Genomic DNA, 25,214 nt, shown 5'->3' on the forward strand with positions numbered 1-25,214 from the left:
TTGAACCTTGGTTACAAGTTGAAGGGGCTAAAAGGGCTATGGGTAGACCAAAAAGGACAGGTAGAAGTAGTAAGAAATTATTTAAGCACTAATAATTTGACAATGGATATAACATTAAATAGAACAGATTGGCAAAACAGGATTCATGTAGCCAAGCCATATAGTCAGGATATGATGATGATGATGATGATGACACATATACATGAGTGTGTAAATTATATAATATCAGGCAGGTTGGGCTTGGGCTACCCCAAGGACTAAACCAAGCCCAACACAAGTTCAGGTCAGGCCCAAGCACAAGCCCAAAACCTGAAAACTCATACCTAACTAGTGCAAAAGCTTGGGTTGGGGTGGGCTCACCCAAGTTAGGGCCCCATTTACAATTTACAACTTGGAAAACCTGTTGGATATTGTCAATTATTTGTTTCCAGCAATGACATCTAAAACATGAAAGCCAGTTTAGATGCATTTATACTCATATAAGAAAGTTTTCATCCTACTTCATTTTGAAATACATAAAACTGAACAAGTTTTTTTTGTTGAAAGGTAAACAGTGAAAAAAGAAGTTATCTTTCCACAACATTCACCAAAATAAAGGTAGGTTATTACTTGTTTCAATATTGTGCAAGTGTCGCTTAGTTAAAAAATGCAAAAACATAAACATATAAACAAAAAAAAAAAACCCATGGAAAGGTAAGGAATAGAGTTGAATCTTACTTGCTCAACTTTGGTTTCATTGTCTGCAACTTCAGGGCAAGTATTGAATGCATGACCTTGATCCCATGAGCTGCACGTTTTTTAGAATGTGATTTTAATTGCTGAGGGGTTTTCCTGTTTGAATAATACTTGTCATTAGAAATATTGAACTGGCCAGCAGATGGCCCCCCTTGACCAGGTAGATCAAATGAATCCCCACCACTTGACTTCACAGACCAAGTAACTATCATAGCCCCAGCATGAAAGCAAAGATGTCCACCTTCCTTGTTATCTAAAATTTCAAAAAGCATCTGCTCATCTTGAAGATCAAGAATTAGTTTTGGTTTTGATATGGACTCCTTTGGTTCCCAGATAATATTGTCTAACCAAGAACCCTCCAACATCTCCCTATTCTGCAAGGTAAGTCTTCCCAAGCGTTTAATTATGTCAAGTTGGCGAAATTCTCCATTATTGCTCTCTTTTCTTACTCCCGAGTAATTTGAGCTGTCCACTTTCACACGAGATTCTAACCTCAATAACTGAGGATGATTTTTTTTATCTGTGAATGGATGGTTTGTCTGCTCTGAAAATTCTGTTGAACCAAAGGGCTCCACTGACACAGGAAAGTTATGCAAGAAAAGATTATGTTCCTTCTCATCAGGCTCTATCTGTTGCTGCAATACCACGTTTTGTGGCCTAGCCTCCAATTCTATTTCAGCAGTGTAAAATGTCTCAGAGCCTAGTCCAGACATTATACAACTCTCTGAGGAGTCATAACTCTTGGTGGGTGAATTGTCCCAAATAATTCCATCTTCCCAATCTTGTTGATCAAGAGGGTAAAATTTAGGATAGGATGGCGATTTCTGTCCAGCATAAAGATCTAAAGATCTGTCCTCTTTCATTGGCTCAGCACTAAGACACAAGTCTTTCCTTTGTACATCAACCTGTGTAGCTCTAATATCAACCCCTTGCCAGCTACCAAAAATTGCTGATTCTGTATCACCATCCATTGCCAGTGCATTATCATCTTGAGTAAGACTTCCATGTTTCATGGCAACTAAGACAGGGGAAGAACCCTTTAAGAAAGCTTCTTCATCCTCTTCAACAATATCAGAAGTATCCATGGCTTTATACCTCTCTGAGATCATATGAACAGTTAAAGAAATTACATAAACCCAAAAAAGGAATCAGGATAATACAAATCAAATGATATAGCCAACAAAGTGACAGTGTAACTCTTAAAGCATAAAGTGAACTCTCTCATCAAAACCATCAATACCAAGCAGAAATGAGTAGGAATTCTACTCTAAAGCTTGATAGACTAAACTCAGATAAGAATAGATGTAGCTAGAAGGTTACTTGGTCTTGAAATATAAAGCCCCCACCATGTCATTTCTTTATTTCTCAAAATATTTTCACATTAAATCATGGAAACATAGTTATCAAGGTGCTGCCTAGGTTTTGTGAGGTTTACCTACTGTAACCTATAGCAATATACCTACCTGCAGCAAGGAAATGGACTAAGCTAGTATATAATCAAGTAAATAGGGGTGTGTTAGCTACAATATATCATAACTATTTTAAGACCTGAATGGAAATAAGGTGGTTTGACATTTTTTGACGCAAGACTTTAAGGTTTTAGGCATCAACTGCCTAATAGCAGGAACTGCAACTGAATGCCAATTTAGGTTCCAAACTTCTGGAGAAGCAGAGCCTTCAGGATGTATGTATTTATTTTTCTTAGCAAATGGCATATGCAACTATCTCAATGGTATATATATATATTGATGAATGAATGATGATTTTATTAGGAAGAGTAAGAAAGTATACAATCACCCTAAGAGGAGGAACGAGATGTTACCTACTCCTAGGAATGAGATCAAACCAAACTCTTAGCAGAATACAGTTATAAGGTAGCCCAATACAAAGAAACCCAAGAAGCCCCTTGTTTAGCCAAAGAATCTGCCAATGGATCTGATCTGGTAACCCACTGAAATCTGACTAACATATTCTTGTAAGCCATTTAACTTTTTAAGAAGATCCCTGTAGCCCCATATAACTGTTTCCGGATCTGACAACCAACCCATTACCACGTTAGAGTCTCCCTCAACTATCAAATTTCCCACTCCAATTTGGTTTGCAATCTGTACTCCTTGTACAGCAGCGGGTATCTCACCCTTGTAGAGTCATCAATTCCCATTGAATCTGAAAATAAGGACAGAATGTTGCTATCCTTATCCCTCAAGATCCCTCCTACACTTGAAGGTCCTGGATTGCCTTGACTACTCAGTTGCAGAACACACTTGTAATAATTCAGAAAATTCAGAAAAGAAAAGAAAAGAAAGAAAGAAAGAGAAGTTTCAACAGAAGTTTGTGGAAGAAGATGAGAGAAGAGAAGGGAAGAGAGAAGAGAAGAGTTTGATACCTCTCTCCAGCCCCCAAAAGATATCTTTTATTTCTTTAATTCTAATCTGAGTACAGTTCCATGAATGCCCTTAATAGGGCGGCCAAAAATAATAAAAAACAAAAAACAGGCCCATAACTAAGGCCCACTGCTTAAAAGAACATAAGCATAAACATAACTTAAATAAAGAAAGGAACTAAGGCTCATTCGGCCCATTCTCACTACACTCCCCCTTAAGTTGAGCATAGATGTCAATCATACCAAGCTTGCTTACATAATATTGCAGCTTTACTTTTAAAACTCCCTTAGTCGAAAAAAAAAAAAAAAAAAAACTGCTAGTTGCTCTTCTGATGTAATGAAAAGAAGGTACACCTCCCCTAAGACCACTCTTGCCCATATGAAGTGTTTGTCTACTTCAATGCGCTTAGTTCTATCGTGCTGAAAATCGGGTTGTGGGCATTAATAGCAATCTGGTTATCACAATATAACATCAGAGGCTTATCACACAAGATACCCATCTCATCAAGGAGATATCTAAGCAAAAACAACTCAGAAACTCCATGGGCCATAGCCCTAATCTCTGCTTCAGCTGAAGATCTAGTAACCACTAACTACTTTTTACTTCTCTAGGTGTAGAGAACACTGATGTGGGCCCCACAGCAGTGGTCCCCACTGTGTTCGCAGGACAGCATGTGTAATTATTTGTTTCAGTCGTAGTAGTGTCAGTTGGGGTCAGTTTGTTATTTCAATTGTTATTTATTTCAGTTTTTTATTTACTTTATTTGTCATGTAAGTACTAAGGGCATATCTGTCCTTTTCTCTATGTATTGAACATAACCTATAAATACTAAGAGAGTGGCGGCAGCAGATGCGTTAGAATCTGTCCCTCCTTTCAAACCCTTGTGTTCTCTTGTTTCTCTTCTCTTCCTCCTCCTTCCTCTCACTTTTCTTCTACTTTTCTTAACCTAAAATCTATTAGGGTTCAAGACTGATTGCAGTCTTGATCTTCTACTTGGTATCAAAGCCTATCTAGGGCTTCTCATGTGTGTCTAGTCCAGCCGACCACATGAGAACCAGCTAGGGCTGGAAGCTTATGAAGAAGTATTCGTCGGCTGATTCTTGGAGATTACCAGGAGAGTTTCGTAGCTGTTGAGGACTTGCCGCGGCTTGCAGAGAGTTGGTAATCAGGAAGAAGAAGCGAAGGCTAGGGTTCAGGTAACCCTGGAAGGCAGTGAACAGCATTCTTTGAGTAAGTTTTTATTTAGTTTCCAGAGACTACTATCAGTCGAGATAGGTTGGACCTATCTAGAAGGAGAGGCCGAACTGCTTTAAGGTTTCTCTCTAATCTAGGGTTTGACTGTTGGGCCAAACCCTCTTTATCTTCTTGGAAAGTGATTTTTTAGGGTTTTCTCTCAGAGGTGATCAGTTTTAGGGTTTCACATTGACCCTACGACAGGTCCTAACTGTATGGACTGCTTGGAAAGTGCAGTTGAGCACTTATTTCAGACCTACGATTAAAACCCTAATTCTGCTCCAGCATCTCAGATTGCTCTCTAAGCTGGTTTCAGACCTATTTTTGGCTTCGAGCTCTCTAGAAAAAAAAAACATGACAGATTGCTTGGTACTGTGATTGCCGATTGATTTCAGATCAGATTTGTATTGGTTTCATGCATATACTGTGATTGCTGATTTGTTTCAGATCAGACCTGCACTAGTTCAAGCATATACCGTGATTACAGATTGGTTTCAGATCAGACCTGCATTGATTCCATACAGTTTTCTGAATGTGATTGACTGTCCAAGTGCTGTTTTCTGGTGTAGTGGCTCCAACAGTTTGTAGCTACGGATTCTTGACCAAAGATGGAGTTTAAAAATCATGGAGAAATTAGTTTTGGGAACAACAGTTATGGTAGTGTATCTGAAACTGGGTTTCAGATTACAACTGTGAGATTTGATGGGTCAAATTACTTGAAATGGGCTCAATCAGCCATGATGGTTATTGGAGGAAGGGGAAAACTGGGTTACCTCTTGGGATATGTGAAAGAACCTTCCAAGGAGGACCCAATGTACACCAAGTGGGTTCAAGAAAACTATTTAGTTATGGCATGGCTGTGTAATTCCATGTAGCCACATATCAGCCGAAATTACTTGTGGACAAAGACAGCCAAGGAGATATGGGATGTTGAAAAAGAAACATATTCCCAACCCCTTAATGTTGCCAGAGCTTATGAACTAAAGTGTGAGGTGAACAGTCTTAAACAAGGAAGGAAGCCAATTTCTGTCTACTTCTCTACCTTGAAATCCTTGTGTCATGAGATTGACCATCTAGAGACCCTTGAGTGGGAGAGTCCCAAAGATGCACAGACTCACAGAAAGCAAGTCGAGACAAATAGAGTGTTTGAGTTCCTGGCTGGCTTGAATTCAGAATATGACATTGTGCGGCAACAGATACTGACCAGAGATAGTGTGACCCTCTCTCAAGCGTACTCCTTGGTGCATAGTGAAGAGACCAGGAGGAAAGTCATGATGCAACCTCAGCCCCCTTCCCCAGCCCTGACAATTGTTAAACCTAAGTCAGGGGGTGATCCAGAAAGGGACCGGAAGAAGGAAGATAAACGGGACCTGATATGTGAACATTGCAAGAAACCCAAGCACACAAAAGATACTTGTTGGAAGCTACATCCTCTTTTGGTCCCAGCAAAACTAAGAAATAAGAAGGGTAATGCTCATGTGGCTGTGAACACTGATTCAGCATCCTCATCAGGCACAAAAGGCACATCCCTAGAGACCTTAGCCGCGGTTCGGGCTGCCCCCATACAATTGGAAAAGGAAGTTGGGAGTTCAGCTCAGCCATCTCAGTCACCATCAGCTCCTACCACATCTGCATTTGCACATTCAGGTACTCGAGCCTCAGCTTACCATGCTTAAGCTCCAGGTAATACTGACCACTGTTGGGTAATAGATTCAGGTGCATCCGACCATATGACTAGCTTGCCATCTTTGTTCAATACTTATCACTTGTCCTCTAGCCGAGATAAGAGTATCCATTGTTGATGGCTCTCTTGTTCCCATTTCGGGCAAGGGTGACATCAAGTTATCGGATACTATCTCCTTATCTTCTGTCTTGCATGTTCCTAAGCTTGATACTAACCTGTGCTTTTCAGTAGTATTACCAAACATATGAACTATTCAGTAACTTTTTCCCTAACCGATGTGTTTTTCAGGACTTGGAGACGAGGAAAGTGATTGGAACTAGCAGTGAGACGAATGGGATCTATTTGCTTGGAGAGAGTTCTCGTCGGGAGGAACCAGTGGATAAGAAGTCCTTTGTTTCTCAGTCTGAGAGTCCGGTTATGCTTTGGCATAATCGATTAGGTCATTTGTCTTTCATGTCCTTGAAAAGTCTGTTTCCTACTTTATTTGAGTCTGTTGAGTTATCAAAGTTGAGGTGTAAGAGTTGTGAGTTTGCCAAACATTGTAGAACTTCTTATTCTTTGAGTAATAAAAGGAGTAATTCTTCTTTTGATATTGTACATAATGATGTTTGGGGGCCATATCACATCTCTTCTATGGGTGGGTATAGATATTTTCTATTGTTTGTTGATGACCATACCCGATTTTCTTGGGTCTATCTTATGCGTTCTCGGGATGAGGTTCCTACTATGACCCAAAACTTCCATCAGATGATTCTCACTCAGTTTGGGGCCAAAATCAAAGTCCTTAGATCTGATAATGCAAAGGAATACTTTGCTAAGCCATTGACCTCTTACCTCCTCGGCCAAGGAGTTATTCACTAGAGCACTTGCCCTCATACACCACAGAAGAACGGAGTTGCCGAAAGGAAGAATAGGCACATCTTGGAGGTGGCTAGAAGCATTATGTTTACCTCCAATGTACCTATTCACTTCTAGGGTGATGCTATCCTCACGGCAGTATATCTCATTAATCGGGTTCCTTCCCGGGTTCTTGATATGAAAATCCCTTTTTCCCTTCTATACCCAGACGAGTTGTTCATTGTTCCCCTTAAAACCTTTGGTTGTCCCTGTTTCGTTCAGCTTCTCGGGTCTCATCATTCCAAGTTTGAACCTAAGGCCTCCAAATGCATTTTCTTTGCTTATGCACAAACTCAAAAGGGTTATTGTTGCTATGATCATGTTTCAAGGAAAAGGTTTGTCTCCATGGATGTCACCTTCTTTGAGGAGACACCCTATTATCCTAGGGTTTCTCCTCAGGGGGAGAGCAGTGAGAGTGGGATTTTGAGTCTCTTTCCTCAAGGGGAGCACAGTGGGAGTGGGGTTGTTCCTTTACCTATTCCACTGGGTGATGAAGGTTGTAGTGGTGAGGGTGGTCAGAGGGATCAGGAGTTGAGAGTCTATCACAAGCGATGCAGGCAGGTTGATCCTAGTCATCGGCAGTCCAGGCCAGCTCCAGTTCCTTCTACGACTCCAAATCCAGGTATTACAGTCCCAGAGCCCACTAAGACACCTTCCACTATTGCCACTTCCCCTCCTGTGGATGACCTTGATCTCCCTATTGCTGTCCGCAAAGGGAAACGGCATTGCACCACATCTACAGTTCACTGCATCTCACAATTCTTATCCTATGATCGCCTATCTCCCTCTTACCGGTCCTATCTCACTTCCATTGCCAATGTCCCTATTCTAAGAACAGTGCAAGAAGCCTTATCAGTTCCAAAATGGAAAGATGCAATGCAAGTCGAAATGGATGCCCTGTTGAAGAATAATACTTGGGCACTGGTTGACCTACCCAAAGGAAAGAAACCGGGATGTAGATGGGTATTCACTGTGAAGCATAATGTTGATGGCTCTATTGAAAGGTACAAAGCCTGGCTGGCCGCAAAAGGGTTCACCCAAACTTATGGTATAGACTACTTGGCGACCTTTGCCCCAGTAGCCAAGATGACCACCATTCGAGTTCTGTTATCCCTTGCAGCAAATCATTCTTGACCCCTATTCCAAATGGAAGTTAAAAATGCTTTTCTGAATGGAGACTTACAGGAAGAGGTCTACATGCAGTTGCCTCCTGGATTCTATGATACAGAGACAGGTAAGAAGGTTTGCCGACTGAACAAGGCATTGTATGGTTTGAAACAGTCACCTAGAGCCTGGTTTGATAGGTTCAGACTAGCCCTTGGAAAGTTCGGTTGTGTACAGGCCCAGTCAAATCATACAATGTTCATCAAGAGGGTGGTGTCCTCTCTGACACTACTTGCAGTATATGTTGATGATATTGTGGTCACAGGAAATGATAACCATGAGATTGAGTCCCTCAAACAGCTCCTTCATCAAGAGTTTGAGATGAAAGGTCTTGGTGCACTACGGTATTTTTTGGGTATTGAGGTTACTAGATCTAAACAAGAGATTTTTATCTCTCAGAGAAAATATGTTCTAGATCTGTTGGCGGAAACTGGAAAGTTAGGTGTTAAGCCTGTTGATGCACCCATTGAACAGAATCACAAGATTAGTGTAGAGGGCGGAGAGCCTCTTGAAGACAAAGTTATGTTCCAACGGTTGGTTGGAAAGCTCCTATATCTTTGACTCACTCGGCCAGATATCAGTTATGCAGTTAGTGTTGTCAGATAGTACATGCATTCCCCTAGAACTTCTCATCTCCTTGCGACAGAGAGAATATTAGCAAACTTGAAGAGATGCTCGGGTAGAGGTATACTGCTCAAGAACAATAATCACATGAAGGTGGAGGTCTATACAGATGCCGATTGGGCTGGGAGTGCTGATGACAGGAGGTCTACCTCTGGATATTGTGCCCTTGTGGGAGGTAACCATGTCTCTTGGAGGAGTAAGAAGCAGAGCATTGTTTCCCGCTCTAGTGCTGAAGCGGAATACAGGTCAATGGCTAACGGAGCGGCTGAAATCTTATGGTTGAGATCACTACTTGGAGAGTTGGGTATTGACTATGAAAGCCCTTGATGTTGTATTGTGATAATCAGGCAACTATTAATATAGCCCGCAACCCAGTGCAGCATGACAGAACTAAGCATATCGAAGTTAATCGACATTTTGTGCGAGAGAGGGTCGGATCACAAGAAGTGTCTCCCGTATATCACATATAATATGCAGCTCGTGGATATCCTCACCAAGGTTGTACCAAGGAAGAAGTTAGAGGCAGACCTATCCAAGTTTGGAATGATAAATATCTACTCCCAACTTGAGGGGGAGTGTAGAGAACACTGATGTGGGCCCCACAGCAGTGGTCCCCACTGTGTTCGCAGGACAGCATGTGTAATTATTTGTTTCAATCATAGTAGTGTCAGTTGGGGTTAGTTTGTTATTTCAATTGTTATTTATTTCAGTTTTTTATTTACTTTATTTGTCATGTAAGTACTAAGGGAAGATCTGTCATTTTCTCTATGTACTGAACATAACCTATAAATACTAAGAGAGTGGCGGCGGCAGATGTGTTAGAATCTATCCCTCCTTTCAAACCCTTGTGTTCTCCTGTTTCTCTTCTCTTCCTCCTCCTTCCTCTCACTTTTCTTCTACTTTTCTTAACCTAAAATCTATTAGGGTTTAAGACTGATTGCAGTCTTGATCTTCTACTCTAGGAAACAATATTACTAGCTACCATAGCACAACAGCCTGATGTGAACCTCATGTCATCTATATTACCTGCCCAATCAACATCTGTATATGCTTCTACCTTCATATGACCATGTTTAGCAAATAGTATGCCCTTCACGGGAAACCATATATGTGTCTCTAGGGCATGCATGAACTGGCTAATTACACTCATAGCATATGAAATGTTTGGACGAGTCATACATAGGTAAAGAAATTTCCCCAATAATCCCTAAAGCACTCCCCTATCAGCTAAAAGTTCTCCATCGTCAACTAAGAGTTTATGATTCACATCAGTAGGGGTGGAGAAAGGTTTAGCACCAAGTTTCTCAATATCAATGAGAAGATCCAACACATACTTCCGCTGAGTAATGAAAATACCTTCTTTGGATCTAGCAACTTCAATGCCTAGAAAATACCTCAACTCCCCCAAGTCTTTGATCTCAAATTCAGAACTAATGAAAATACCTTCTTGAGATCATTAACTTCTTGTGTACCACTGCCAGTAACAACAATACCATCCAATATAAACAATAAGAAATGTAACTAGATTATTTCTCCTCTTAACAAAGAGGGTATGATTTGATTGAGTTTGAGTGTATCCAAACTGAATAAGAACAGCCCTAAACCTATCATACCAAGCACGTGGAGATTGTTTCAAGCCATAAAATGACTTCTTCAATTTGCACACAAATGTAAATCAGTTATTTAATATTAAGATTAAACTTAGTGATTAGCAGAATAAAACAGGTCTGAATAACTATACAAGAGAAGAAGATGACGAAGAGAAGAGGTAAGAGAAGAAGGAGTCGAATCATTCTACATTCTCCTCTACCCTATTTTATTAAGATCTAAAAATTTGATGATGACAAGAATGCCCTTAAGTGGGTGGCTAGCTTGGCAATTACATAAAGAAAATAAAACAATAATAAATAACAGGCCCATTAAGTGTGGCCCATCAACAAAAAATAAAAGATATTACAAGAGATGTTGTTAGGGCCCATTCGGCCCAGTCTCTTTACACTCCCCCTCAAGCTGAGCATAGATGTCAATCATGCTCAGCTTGCTTATATAGTGTGTCAATTTCCCCCTTGGAACTCCCTTGGTCAAGATATCAGCCAGTTGGTCTTCTGATGTGATGAATGGTAAACAAACTTCTCCTGAAGAAACTCTTTCCCTTATGAAATGCCTGTCAACCTCAATGTGCTTAATTCTGTCATGTTGAACAGGATTATGTGCAATGTTGATAGCAGCTTGGCTGTCACAATAGAGCATCATTGGTTTCTCGTAGTCCACCCCCAATTCCTCTAGAAGGGATAGTAGCCATAGTAATTCTGACACACCATGAGCCATTGCCCTGTATTCTACTTCAGCTAAGGATCTAGCAACTACCAATTGTTTCTTACTCCTCCAAGACACAATATTCCCAGCAACCAAAGCAAAATAACCAGAGGTGGACCTTCTGTCATCAATACATCCTGCCCAATCTGCATCAGTAAAGGCTTCCAGCTTCATGTGACCATGCTTAGCAAATAGAATACCTTTCCCCGGAGTACCTTTCAAGTAGCACAGAACCCTTTCCATAGCAGCTAGATGAGTATCTCTGGGAGAATGCATAAACTAACTAATAACACTGACTGCATAGGAAATATCTAGCCGAGCCATGCAAAGGTATAACAGCTTCCCAAGCAGTCTCTGAAACACTCCCTTAACAAACAAAAGTTCACCATCTGTGGCAGAAAGCTTATGATTAGGATCAATGGGAGTGGAGATGGGTTTAGCTCCAAGTTTACCAGTTTCAACAAGAAGATCAAGGAAATATTTGCGCTGAGATATGAATATACCATCCTTAGATCGAGCAACTTCAATGCCCAGGAAATACCGAAGATCTCCCAAATCTTTGATTTCAAATTCAGAGTTGAGAAATGCTTTTAGTTTACTGGCCTCTTCAATGTCATTACCCGTGACCACAATATCATCAACATAAACAATCGAGAAGGTCACCAGAGAGTCATTTCTCTTCAAGAACAGTGTATGATCAGATTGTGTTTGAATGTAGCCAAAAGAGACAAGAGCAGCCCGAAATCTCTCAAACCAAGCCCGAGGAGATTGTTTGAGACCATAAATAGATTTTTGTAGTTTACACACCTTGCCTTTCATTTCTTTCCCATACACTCCTGGAGGTAGAGACATATAGACCTCTTCATGTAGTTCTCCATTCAAGAAGGCATTTTTAACATCGAACCGGTGTAGGGGCCAGTCAAAAGTAGCTGCTAGAGAAAGTAAAACCCTGACTGAAGTCATCTTAGCTACAGGAGCAAATGTCTCAAGATAGTCAATGCCATACATTTGGGTGTAAACCTTAGCAACCAACCGAGCCTTAAACCTCTCAACAGAGCCATCAGAATGATATTCAATAGTAAACACCCATTTACAACCCACTGGTTCCTTCCCTTCCGACAAGTCCACAATATCCCAGGTATGATTCTTATGCAATGCATCAAGTTCGGTCATCATAGCTTCCCTCCATTCATCTTGAGATAAAGCTTCCGGTACAAACCTAGGTATCACATGGGAAGAAACAGAGGCAAGAAAAGAGAAGTAGGAAGGGGAGAGAAGGTTGTAAGATAAGTGTTTGGAGATACAATGGGTTGTACACTTCCGCTTGCCCTTGCAAAGAGCAATAGGAAGGTCAAGGTCTAGAACAGTCTAAGATGGGTCAGTAGAGGGCTGACCTGTTTCCTCAGGAATGATGGGAGTGGCAAGATGCTCTTCTGAAGGAGTGGAAACAACTTGCACATGTCTGAATCTCTGCCTTTGGTACCACCTCTGGAGAGCAGGAATAGAAGCAAGAGGAGGAGTAGGGACATCAGGGGTAGGTCCAGTGGAAGAGGTGGACACCCCATGATCAAACTCACAAGGGATGGGAAGAGGAACAGCTGGAGACATAGCAAAGTACTCATCAGATTTCTCCCCCTCAGGAGGAATACTAAAGAAGGGAGTCAACTCTGCAAAGGTGACATCCCAAGATACAAAGCGGGTGCCACGAACTGGATCAAAATAGCAATAACCCTTCTGTGTGGAAGCATATCCCAGAAACACGCACTTATAAGCCTTAGTTTCAAACTTGTGTCTTTGGTGACTATGAATATGCACATAGTAAGTACACCCAAACACACAGAGAGGAAGAGAAAAGAGATCCTCATCCGGGAGGAGATGACTAAAAGGGGTTTTAAAGCCAAGGACCCGGGAGGGCATACGGTTGATTAGAAAGGTAGCAGTAAGAACAACATCTCCCCAAAACTTTATAGGAACATGGGATGCAAATAAGAGGGATCTGGCAACCTCAACCACATGCCTGTTCTTTCTTTCCGCCACCCCGTTTTGTTGTGGAGTGTAGGAACAAGAACTTTGATGAATAACCCCAAAAGTTTCAAGATAGGTAGAGAGGGTTCTCTCAAAATACTCCTTATCATTGTCAGAGCGGAATATTTTGATACGGGTATTAAACTGGGTGAGGATGAGTTCATGAAAATTTTTCACAATAGTTGGTACTTCATCCCTGGATTTCATGAGATAAATCCAAATGTAACGTGAATAATCATCAATAAAAAGGATAAAGTAACTGTAACCCCCCATGGTTGGCAAGTGATATGGCCCCCACACATCAGAGTGAACAATATGGAAAGGAGAAAATGATCTTTTATTGCTAATTGAATAGGAATGTCTAAAATGCTTTTCCAACTAACATGATTCACAATGAAGACTCGATAAAGACACTCCTTTAAACATATCTTGGAACAGATGACTCAAAGCAGAAAAGGACAAGTGACCAAACCGAAAATGACAATAAAATTTTGTTAACAAACTCTGACACGACTGACTCTAAAGCAACTCCATGAGGTGGTCCCAAAGCTTGATCTGGTGTGTCCAACAAGTATATTCTGTTCGCCTCATGGCCACTCCCAATCATCCTCCGAGACTGCAGGTCCTAAAAAACACAATGAGTGGGAAAGAAAGTTATGTTGCAATTCATTGACTTTGTTAAGCTACTAACAGATAAGAGGTTTGTGTTAAGCCTAGGGACATGAAGAACAGAAGATAAGAACAGGGTGTCAGAGGTCTTTATATCACCTTTACCAGAGATGGGGGCAACAGACCCATCGGCAAGGGATATTTTCTCTTTCCCAGAGAGGAAGTGATATGAGCAAAACAGGTTAGATAGGCTGGTCATATGGTTTGATGCACTGGAATCAATAATCCAAGGGATTTTATGATTACCTGAAGCTGAAGCATGATTCGCAGAAGCACAAGTACCTAAGTGAGCAAAAGCCGATGAGGATGATGTACTGTTGGAAGGGTGAGTTGAAGAAACTGTAGCTTCCAGGTAATTTAGGAGCCTCCCATACTTCTCAACATCCAGCTTCATTGCAGCCAACTACTCAATAGTTGATTTTTCTTCGCTTTCCTTACTTCCCCCTTCAGGCACTGTAGCAGCATTAGCAGTCTTGGATTTTCCCACCTGACTGCCCTTCTTAGGGTTATTATTGTTCTTAAACCCATCAGGAAGAAGTTCAGGATGAAGCTTCCAGCAGGTGTCCTTTGTATGTCGTGGTTTCTTGCAATATTCACACATCTGCTCTCTTTTCTCAGAAGGGCCCTTCGGTTTCATTCCCGCAAGTGCAAAATGTTCTGTAGATGGACTCTGCAACTGCACCTGCCACCTACTCTCCTCACTACTTATCATAGCATATGCTTGTGAAAGAGTAACGTCATCCCTGGCCAAAATGTTCTATCTGATAATATCAAACTCAGGGTTGAGTCCAGTGAGAAACTCAAACACCCTATTTCTCTCCACTAGATTTCTATACATTTCAGCATCCTTTTTACTCTCCCACACCACTGTCTCCATAACATCAATTTCCTGCCATAGGGATTTTAGTATAGAGTAGTAGATTGCCACACTCTTCTCCCCTTGTCTCAGGTTCTTCACATCACTTTCCAATTGAATAGGTCTCAGTTACACTGTCCCATATCTCCTTAGCCAAAGACATCCAGAGATAGTGCTGGCTTATATGGGGTTGCATAGAGTTGACTAACCATCCTATAACAGTATAGTTCTCTTGCATCCATCTTTCAAATTCAGGGTCTGTCTCTTCGGGTTTCACCTTGCTGCCTGTGAGATACCCGAGTTTTCCTCTACTACAAACATAGATTTTTATAAACTGTGCCCAAGCAAGATAGTTCGTCCCATCTAGCTTAATTGTGGTAACACCAGTCAAAACGGAATCTACTGAAGTAGGTCCAGAAACTGGCACCTGCTTGAACTCACTTCCGTATGCCTCCATTAATCAAACAGAAATCAAAGAACAGAAAATTTTGACTATGTAAACTTACTTGAAGTCAAACCGGAACTTGGGTGCTTGAAAAACTAGGGTTTTGCACCGTCCAGCAGATGGGAGGAAGAGAGAAGACACTGTCGCACCCACCGCCCTCCTTTAGCAGTCACAAGACACCTTCCAAGCACAGAGCGCCATACTGAGGCTTCACCTTTCCTGGTAACCTCGAAAATCTCTAGTCGGCTAGGGTTTTGGGCATCAGCAAAGCAGCATCACTTCTTGGCAAAATCTGGCCAGCACTAAACTCTCCAAACCCTTCTACCAACTAGGCAAGTAATTCTCTATACTATAGAGAGCCTATCTCTCCATACACTCTCTTGATTTTAGAGTGTACAGGAACAAAGAAAAAACAAGAGGAACTGAACCTGCTCTGATACCAAGATGTAAATCAGTCCTCTAATATCAAGATTAAATTTAGTGATTAGCAAAATAGAATACATCTGAATAACTGTATAAGAGAGGAAGATGGCAAAGAGAAGAGGTAAGAGAAGAAGTCGAATTAATCACCCTTCTCCTCTAACCCTATTTTATTAATCTCTAAAAAATTGATGCTGACAAGTATACCCTTAAGTGGGCGGCCAGCTTGGCAGTTACATAAAGAAAATAAAATAAGAATAAATAACAGGCCCATTAAGTGAGGCCCATCAACATAAAATAAAAGATAAAATAAGGGATATCACACAAAAGGTTGTTAGGGCCCATTCGGCCCAGTCTCTTTACATCCTAGAGCCTGGTTTAGAGTAGTTGATCAAGACTACAATCAGTCTTGAATCCAAAAGTAAAAAGGTTTTCAGATGAAGAAAAGAAGAAGAAGAAAGAAGGAGAAAAGAAGCAGAAGTACACAAGGGTTTTAGAAAGGAGAGAGAGGGACAGAATAATGAATCTACCGCCCTACTCTTAATATTTATATGTTTACTAATTGTAGAAAAAGGCAGAATTGCCCTTAATGCTTACATGGCAAATAAACTGATAATAAGCTGAAATAGCAAGATGTCTGAAATAACTACAAACTAACACTGACATAACTAACAAAGAGTACATGCTGTGTTGTCAGATGAACACAGTGGGGACCACAGTCATGGGGCCCACATCAATGTTCTCTACACTCCCCCTCAAGTTCGGAATAGATATTTGTCATTCCCAACTTGCATAGGTCTGCCTCTAACTTCTTCCTTGGAACAGCCTTGGTGAAACCCTTTCTTTGACAAAATGTCGATCAACTTGGATATGCTTAGTTCTGTCATGTTGTACCAGATTGTGAGCTATATTAATAGCAGCCTGATTATCGCAATATAGCATCTAGGGCTTCTCATAATCAATACCCAACTCTTCAAGTAATGACTTCAGCCATAGGATTTCAGCCACTCTATTAGCCATCAATCTATATCCAGCTTCAGCACTAGAGCGAGAAACAACACTTTGTTTCTTACTCCTCCAAGAGACAAGGTTACCTCCTACAAAGGCACAATATCCAGAGGTAGACCTCCTGTCATCAGCACTCCCAGCCCAATCAACATCTGTATAGACCTTTATCTTCATGTTATCATTACTCTTGAATAATATACCTCTACCTGGACATCTCCTCAAGTATATACTAATATTCTCTCAACTACAAGGAGGTCAGTAGTTCTAGGAGAATGCATAACTAATGCCTGGTTGGGTGAGACAAAGATATAGGAGTTCTCCAACCAACCGTTGGAACATAGCTTTGTCTACAAGAGGCTCTCCACCCTCTGCACTGATCTTGTGATTCTGTTCAATGGGTGTATCTACAGGCTTGAAACCCAACTTTCCAATTTCTGCTAACAGATCTAGAACATACTTCCTTTGAGAAATAAAGATCCCATGTTTAGATCTAGCAACCTCAATACCCAAGAAGTATCATAGTGCACCCAGATCTTTCACCTCAAACTCTTGATGAAGGAGTTGTTTGAGGGACTTAAATCTCACTATTATCATTCCCTGTCACCACAATATCATCCACATATACAGCAAGCAAGGTTAAAGAAGAGTCCACTCTTTTAATGAACAATGTTTGGTCTAACTGGGCCTGTACATAGCCGAATTTTCCAAGGGCTTGTCTGAATCTATCAAACCAAGCTCTGGGGGACTGCTTTAGTCCATACAAGGCTTTATTCAGCCGGCAAACCTTCTTACCTGTCTCTGCATCATAAAATCCAGGGGGTAATTGCATGTAGACTTCTTCCTGTAAGTCTCCATTTAGAAAGGCATTTTTAGCATCCATCTGGAACAAGGCCAAGAATAACTCGCTGCAAGGGCTAACAGAACTCAAAAAGTGGTCAACTTTGCCACTGGGGCAAAAGTCTCCAAATAGTCTATACCATAAGTCTGAGTAAATCCTTTTGCAACTAGTCGGGCTTTATACCTTTCAATGGAACCATCAGCATTATGTTTCACGATAAATACCCATCTACATTAAACTGGTTTCTTTCCTTTGGGTTGATCAACTAACTCCCAAGTATTATTCCTCAGATGGGCATCCATTTCAACCTTCATTGCATATTTCCACTCAGGAACTAACAAGGCTTCCTCCACTGTTCTGGGGATAGGAATATCAGCAATGGAAGTGAGAAAGGACCAGTAAGAGGGAGACAGGTGATCATAGGACAAAAACTGGGAAATGTAATGAGTTGTGGATGTGGTGCAACGTCGTTTCCCTTTATGGACTGCAATGTCAAGGTCATCCGAAGAAAGTGAAGTAGCAATAGTGGAAGGTATCTCAATGGGACCTGGATCTGATAAGGGAACTGTAGTACCTGGATCTGGATCCACAGAAGAAACTGGGCTGGCCTGGACTACTGATGACCGAAATCAACCTGCCTCCACCGCCTGTGATAGACTTTCAACTCCTGACACCTCTGACAACCCTCCCCATTACAGCCCTCATCACTCAATGGAATGGGTAAAGGAACTTCAGATGAGTTAACCCCACTCTCACTACTCTCCCCCTGAGGAAAAAAACTCTCATTCTCACTACTCTCCCCCTGAGGAGAAACCCTAGGGTAATAGCATACCTCCTCAAAGAAAGTAACATCCATCGAGACAAATCTCCTCTCGGAAGTCAGTTCATAGCAGCAATAACCCTTTTGAGTTTGTGCATAATTGAGAAAAATGCATTTGGAGGCCTTAGGGTCAAATTTGGAGTAATAAGGTCCAAGAATCTAAACAAAGCAGGTGCAACCAAAGGTTTTAAGGGGAACAGTAAATAACTCTTCATCTGGGTATAGAAGGGTAAACGGAGGCTTCATGTCAAGAACTCGTGAAGGAATCCGATTAATGAGATACACTGCTGTGAGAATAGCATCGCCCCAGAAATGGATAGGCACATTGGAGGTAAACATAATGCTTCTAGCCACCTCCAAAATGTGCCTATTCTTCCTCTCGGTAACCCCATTCTGCTGTGGTGTATAAGGACAAGTGCTCTGGTGAATAATCCCATGATCAAGTAGATAAGAGGCCAACGGCTTGGCAAAGTATTCTTTCGCATTATCAGATCTAAGGATTTTGATTTTGACCCTGAATTGGGTTAAAATCATCTGATGAAAGGTTTGGGTCAGAGCAGGAACCTCATCTCGAGAACGTACAAGGTAAACCCAAGAAAAACGGGTATAGTCATCAACAAACAACAGGAAATATTTGTACCCCCCCCCCCATAGAAGGGATGTGATACGGGCCCCAAACATCGGTGTGCACAACATCAAAAGAATTACTACTTCTTTTATTACTCAAGGAATAAGATATCTACAATGCTTTGCAAGCTCACAACTCTCACATCTCAAATTTGACATCTGAACTGACTCAAACAAATTAGGAAACAGACTCTTCAAAGACCGAAATGATAAATGACCTAACCGATTGTGCCAAAGCATAACCGGACTGACAGACTGAGAAACAAAAGACTTCTTATCTTCATGATCTTTCCAATGAGAACTCTCTCAAAGTAGATAGATCCCATTCATCTCACGACCAGTCCCAATCACCTTCCTTGTCTCCAAGTACTGAAAAACACATCAGTCAGGGAAGAAGGTTACTGAATAGTTCTAATGTTTTGAAATACTACTGACTGAAAACAAATTAGTATCAAGCTTAGGAACATGCAGAACTGAAAATAAGGAAATGGTATTAGACAACTTGATGTCTCCCTTGCTAGAAATGGGAACAAAGGAACCATCAGCAATGGACACTTTATCTCTACCAGAAGATAAGTGATAGATAGTGAACAGTGATGGCAAGCTAGTCATATGGTCAGATGCACCTGAGTCTATTACCCAACAATGTTCAGTGTTACCTAGAGCTGAAGCATGGTAAGCTGAGGCACGAGTACCTGAATGAGCAAAGGTTGATGTGGCAGGAGCTGATGATGACTGAGATGACTGAGCTGAATTCCCAACCTCCTTTTCCAACTGTATTAGAGCAGCCCAAACAGCAACTAAGGTGTCTAGGGGCGTGCCTTTTGTGCCCGATGAGGATGCAGAATATTAACAACCATATGAGCATTACCCCTTTTGTTCCTCAATTTTGCTGGGACTAGATGAGGGTGCAGCTTCCAACATGTGTCTTTAGTATGCTTGGGTTTCTTGCAATGTTCACACACTAGATCCCGCTTATCTTCCTTCTTCATATCCCTTTCTGTATCACCCCCAGACTTAGGTTTAACTGCTGCCAAGGCTGGTGGGAAGGGTTGAAGCTACATCATAACCTTTCTCCTAGTCTCTTCACTATGCACCAAGGAGCAGGCTTGAGATAAGGTCACACTGTCCCTTGTTAGTATCTGTTGTCTCACAATATCATAATCAGAATTCAGACCAGCTAGGAATTCAAACACCCTATTAGTCTCAACATGCTTTCTATGAGTCTGTGCATCTTTCTGACTTTCCCACTCAAGTGTTTCCAAACGGTCAATTTCACGCCACAGAGATTTAAGAGTAGAGAAGTAAACAGAGACTGGTTTCTCTCCTTGCTTGAGGTTATTAACCTCACACTTCAATTCATAGGCTCTAGCAACATTAAGGGGTTGGGAATAAGTCTCTTTCATGACATCCCAGATCTCCTTGGCTGTTTTTGCCCACAAATAGTTCCGGCTGATATATGGCTGCATAGGGTTGCACAGCCATGTCATAACCAAGTAGTTCTCCTGAACCCACTTGGTATACATTAGGTCCTCCTTGGATGGTTCTTTCACATCTCCCAATAGGTAGCTAAGTTTTCCTCTTCCTCCAATAGCCATCATGGCCGATTGGGCCCATTCTAAATAGTTGGATCCATCAAACCTCACAGTTGTAATCTGAAATGCAATCTCAGACATATTACCATAATTGCTAGTCCCAAAAACACCTTCCCCTTGATTCTTGAACTCCATTCTTGGTTAAGAATCAGAAATCAACAACCGTTAGAGCTATTGTAATAGAAAACAACACTTAAACAACTGATCACAGTCAGCCTAAGTCTTCCACAAACAAGGGAAACAGAATTCTGTATTAACTCAGTTCAGATCTGATCTGAAACCAATCAACAGTTCATAATGTAAGCAGTCCAATTCTTCATAAAGGTTCTCACCCCCCAGAATAGGCTTTGAAGCCGAAACAAGTCTAGAACTCACTTAGAAAACAAACAATCTGGAATGCTGAAACAGATTTAGGGTTTGATCATAGGGTTAAGGAAATCCTTGTGAGAACAGAAACAGTGCTCAGCTGCACCTTCCAAATAGGTTCACAGTCAAATCTGGCCGTAGGGTTAAGGACAAACCCTAAAAAATCAGAGAACGCTGATCGCTTCTGAGAAAATAAAGGAGAGCTCAGCCGCTCCTCCTAGATAAGTCCAACCTATCTTTGACTGATGACGATCTCAAGGAAAGATAAAAACTTACCTAGAAAACTCTGATCGCCACCTTCAATCTTGGCCTGAACCCAAATATCGATCTTTTTAACCTTCTCAAATTCTTCCTAATTACCAAAACACTCTCCAAGCCTCTTCAAACCTTCAGACAGCTGCTAAACCCTTCTGGTAACCTCCAAGAATCAGCCACGAATAGTTATTTCTAAGCTTCCAGCCCTAGGCAATTCTCATGTGGTCGGCTGGACTAGACACACATGAGAAACCCTATATTGGCTCTGATACCAAGTAGTCGATCAAGACTACAATCAGTCTTGAATCCAAAAGTAAAAAGGTTTTCAAATGAAGAAAAGAAGAAGAAGAAGAAAGAAGGAGAAAAGAAGCAGAAGTACACAAGGGTTTTAGAAAGGAGAGAGAGGGACAGAATAATGAATCTGCCGCCCTACTCTTAATATTTATATGTTTACTAATTGTAGAAAAAGGCAGAATTGCCCTTAATGCTTACATGGCAAATAAACTAATAATAAGCTGAAATAGTAAGCTGTCTGAAATAACTACCAACAAACACTGACATAACTAACAAAGAGTACATGCTGTGCTGTCATACGAACACAGTGGGGACCACATCCATGGGGCCCACATCAGTGTTCTCTACATTTAGCAGGTTCCAACAGGCGGTTCAGCAGGTGTATTTCAAACAATGTCAGTCTTTGTTAAGAGGAATCATGGACAGGTTGCAGTACTAATAGTATATGTAGAACTGTAGATGACATTATCATCACATGCAACTAGGAACTAAGATGCAAAAGCTAATAGTTTTTAGCAACCCAAATTGAAGTGAAAGATCTAGGACTCCTACAGTATTTCCTTGGAATTGAAGTTGCCTGCTCACAAAAGGGTATCTTTGTTTCTCAAAGAAAATATATCCTAGATCTCTTGAAGGACACCGGTAAACTAGGGGCAAAGCCAATTGATACCCCTATTGATGCTAATCACAAAGTAGGCGATTGCAATGGAGAACCTTTGAAGGATGTGAAATAGTTTCAAAGGCTAGCAAGAAGACTGTTGTATCTCTCTATGACATGCCCTAAAATTGTTTATGCTTTGGGGGTTCTAAGCCATCTTATGCATTTCCCTAAAGTACCACACTTGGAGGCTGTTGAGAGGGTCCTCAAAAACTTGAAGTATCCTAGAACTAGTTTGTTGTTCAAGAAGCACAACAGCATGAAGGTGGAGGTTTATACAAATGCAGACTGGGCAAGTTTTGTGGATGATAGAAAATCCAGCAGTGGGTACTGTACCTTGGGTGGGAACCTGGTGACATGGAGGAGAAAAAACAGAATGTAGTTGCATGGTCAAGTGCTGAGGCAGTGTATAGAGCTATGGCACATGGGGTGGCTGAAGTACTGTGGACAAGAACTTGTCAAGAGAGAGGGGGTTTAACGCTCACAGCCCTAGAAGGGAGAAGCCTGAGAAGGGGGAAGTCTACACTTATTAGTTCAAAATAACAACTTGCTGATGTTCTCACAAAAAGACTTCCATTGTCTGCGACACAATTAACTTTGAGACAAGTTGTCATGATTGACATACGCAGCCCAACTTGAGGAGTGCTGTTAGTTTTGTTGTCACAGTGCTGTTAGTGAGCTGTTAGAAAGTCGTCCCGTGTTAATTTTATGTTATTTTTCATTAGACTGCCAGTTGGGGGTATAGATGTGATTTCATCATTTTTATTTTGTCTCTATTATAAATAAAGAAGAGGGTGCTGCCAACCTATCTTTTGGCTTTCGATCCTTTCCCTTCCCCTCTCCCCTCCCTCTTCTCTTTTCTCTTTCTTCTCTATTCTCCACTGATTCTCCTAGTGAAAACAGTAACTATCTCAATGGTATAATATTAATGAACTTAAGTGATTTGTGTTACGGAAGTAAAAAGAGTCGGCAATGTGTGACATGGTACAGAAGTATTGGTTACATTACTGCATAAAAGATACAACTCTTCTTTGAAGTCCAAACCATCAGGTACCTTTTTAATTTTTACTATGAACCATGGTTTGGAAAAATAAATTAAAAAAAAAAAAAAAGAACCTTGAGTAACAGCTTAAATTGAAGATTAAACAGGTATTTCCCACTATCAGGTCATGGGCACTTACAACAAGGTAAGAGGTGCAAGGACCAAAATCAGTGATTTAAAAGGCGTGCCTAGGCACAAAGGTGAGGCACAGTTTAGGGTATGCACCTCACCTATGTCTTAGGAGGAACACTTTCAAAAGGCGTGCGCCTTCCGAAAACTCCATATTTTCTAATATTGCTCATTCATTCATCCTAATAAAAGATATTTTTAAAAGACAATTCAAGTTCTAAAACCTTTTTTAAAGGGATTAAGGATTTAAGACCCTGATATGGACTTCTTTGGGCATGCCTCGAGGTCTTGGTACAAAGGTAGCTCATAGAATCAAGAATGCATAATGTTTGACATCACATTAGCTATTTGAAGTAATGCAATTGGGAAAAAATAAGGAGATTAAGAGTTGACATGCTTGAATATTTTTATATGTTATGCCTGATTTTATTTTAAATTTAAATTATAAATATGTTTTACATGTTATGTTTATGTATTTTAACTTGAGATAATAGGTTGTTTAAGCATTTATTTTAAAATTTAAGTTTATATTTTTAATTAATAATATGTTTAACATTTTTAATATTTTGCTTTTTGAATTTTTTTGATATTTTGCCTTGCTTCAAAAGGGGCACCCCTGCCTTGCACCTCCGGCACAAAATAGCCCTTGAGCTTTTTTGCACCTTATGCTTTTAAAACACTGACCAAAATCAATAATGCTGCCAACCCCCTCCCCCCCCCCTCCCTTGAAACTCTCTCATTTCGATTGACAAACAGAGGGGGTCCTCTTCCCATTCTCTAGAGAATACAGGATAAATAGGGCTTCTGTCACCTTCATTTGCCTGTTGCTATTTTAGGCATTAGAACAGAGGCTTTGCCCCAATAATTGATTGCATGCCAAAATCTTGTGCATGTAGAAAAATTGATGTTCAGTGCTTTTTTTCAAGTTTTTTGAATTATTGCATGCTTAAGTATGTTAAATATTGTTTATTTTACTAGTTAGGATTTATAGGAAACTATTATTGCTTATAATAAGTGGAAGCATAAATCTTGCCAACATATAACATACACTGTATGTAATAGATCTTATTTCTACTTGAAAACCACCAACTAGTTGACAAGGCCCTACCCTGTTGCCTAGTCTTGCCTAGCTCCCTTTATATCCATGCATGACATTTTGAAACCATTAATTTCTGAATAGCAACTGCTAGAATATTACCACTTACCTTTAGGAACCCAATATCTATGGTCCCTCCTCTCCTCTTTCTTTAAAGGTTCATGAAAGCCAAAAATTTCAGAGAACCTTAATACCACCATTCCATCTTCAATACATAAAATAGGAAGTGACGTCACAGTTTTGGCGTTTAATGAGTTCTGCATGTTGTCAGGTCCATCCTAGAAGATCACATGCAACAAAACAAGTACAGAAAGAAATAAATAGAACAAGAAAATGAGAAAATTAAACTCAAAGAAAAAATGGTATCACAATTAACTACAGTATTCATTGCTAAACTAATGCAAGCAAATGACAATCAAATGTAGTTTCTAGTCTAATTAAAGACTTTTCTGATCCACTCCCCAGTCCCTCTAGCACCATCCAAATGTTCCTTGCTTATGACCACCAATATATGGATTTTTATTCATATATTTTTTGAGAAGATAAATTTTCATGGCTTTTTAGACTCACTGAAACCGTAAGAAGATTCAACTTCCTATGTTAGAATGACAGAAAAAAGTATTTCTAATTTGATTTTCTTAACTCCCAAATTAATGATCATCCTCCTGGAAATCATGATTTGGACCATTTATGCAGTTATCCTCTATATTAATTCCAAAAGGGGCCATTACCCAGTGTAATAGTAAAATCTCAGGCTGGCCAGCATGAGAACCAGGTTCGAGTCTGAGGATATGATTTTGTGCAAAATGTGCCAAAAGTTAAGACCATAACCAGTCTACCCCTCCCAAGACCACAGATAGCTAGGACCATGGTTCAAAGTATTGATACACCTCTCTGTATCAGCACTTTGAACCATGTGCATTTTATTTTTTTTAGTTTTTTCATATTTCAGTTTTAAGACTATTTTATATATATTATTTAATAAAAAAGGTTTCTGAAAACACCTGTAAACAGGTGTATCAGGCACCTAAAGA

General features: G+C 40.5%; 1 protein-coding gene across 16 annotated transcripts in view; it reads right to left on the reverse strand.

The window, feature by feature from the left end:
- Positions 1-25,214, reverse strand: part of LOC148869156 (transcription initiation factor TFIID subunit 1-like) — a 197,337-nt gene that overhangs the window by 113,635 nt on the left and 58,488 nt on the right. For 15 of the 16 annotated variants that reach the window (XM_088973213.1, XM_088973212.1, XM_088973209.1 and 12 more), the window contains 2 exons: positions 24,290-24,458; positions 718-1,834 (listed from right to left, as the gene is read on the reverse strand). In XM_088973213.1, coding sequence (XP_088829339.1) covers positions 718-1,834; positions 24,290-24,458 — 1,286 coding nt within the window. The remainder of the gene's footprint in view (positions 1-717; positions 1,835-24,289; positions 24,459-25,214) is intronic. The other variant, XM_088973215.1, reaches the window with a different exon arrangement.

Source organism: Nelumbo lutea, chromosome 2, assembly GCF_056320005.1.
Source record: "Nelumbo lutea isolate HS-2025 chromosome 2, American lotus-T2T, whole genome shotgun sequence".
Taxonomy (NCBI): Eukaryota; Viridiplantae; Streptophyta; class Magnoliopsida; order Proteales; family Nelumbonaceae; genus Nelumbo; species Nelumbo lutea.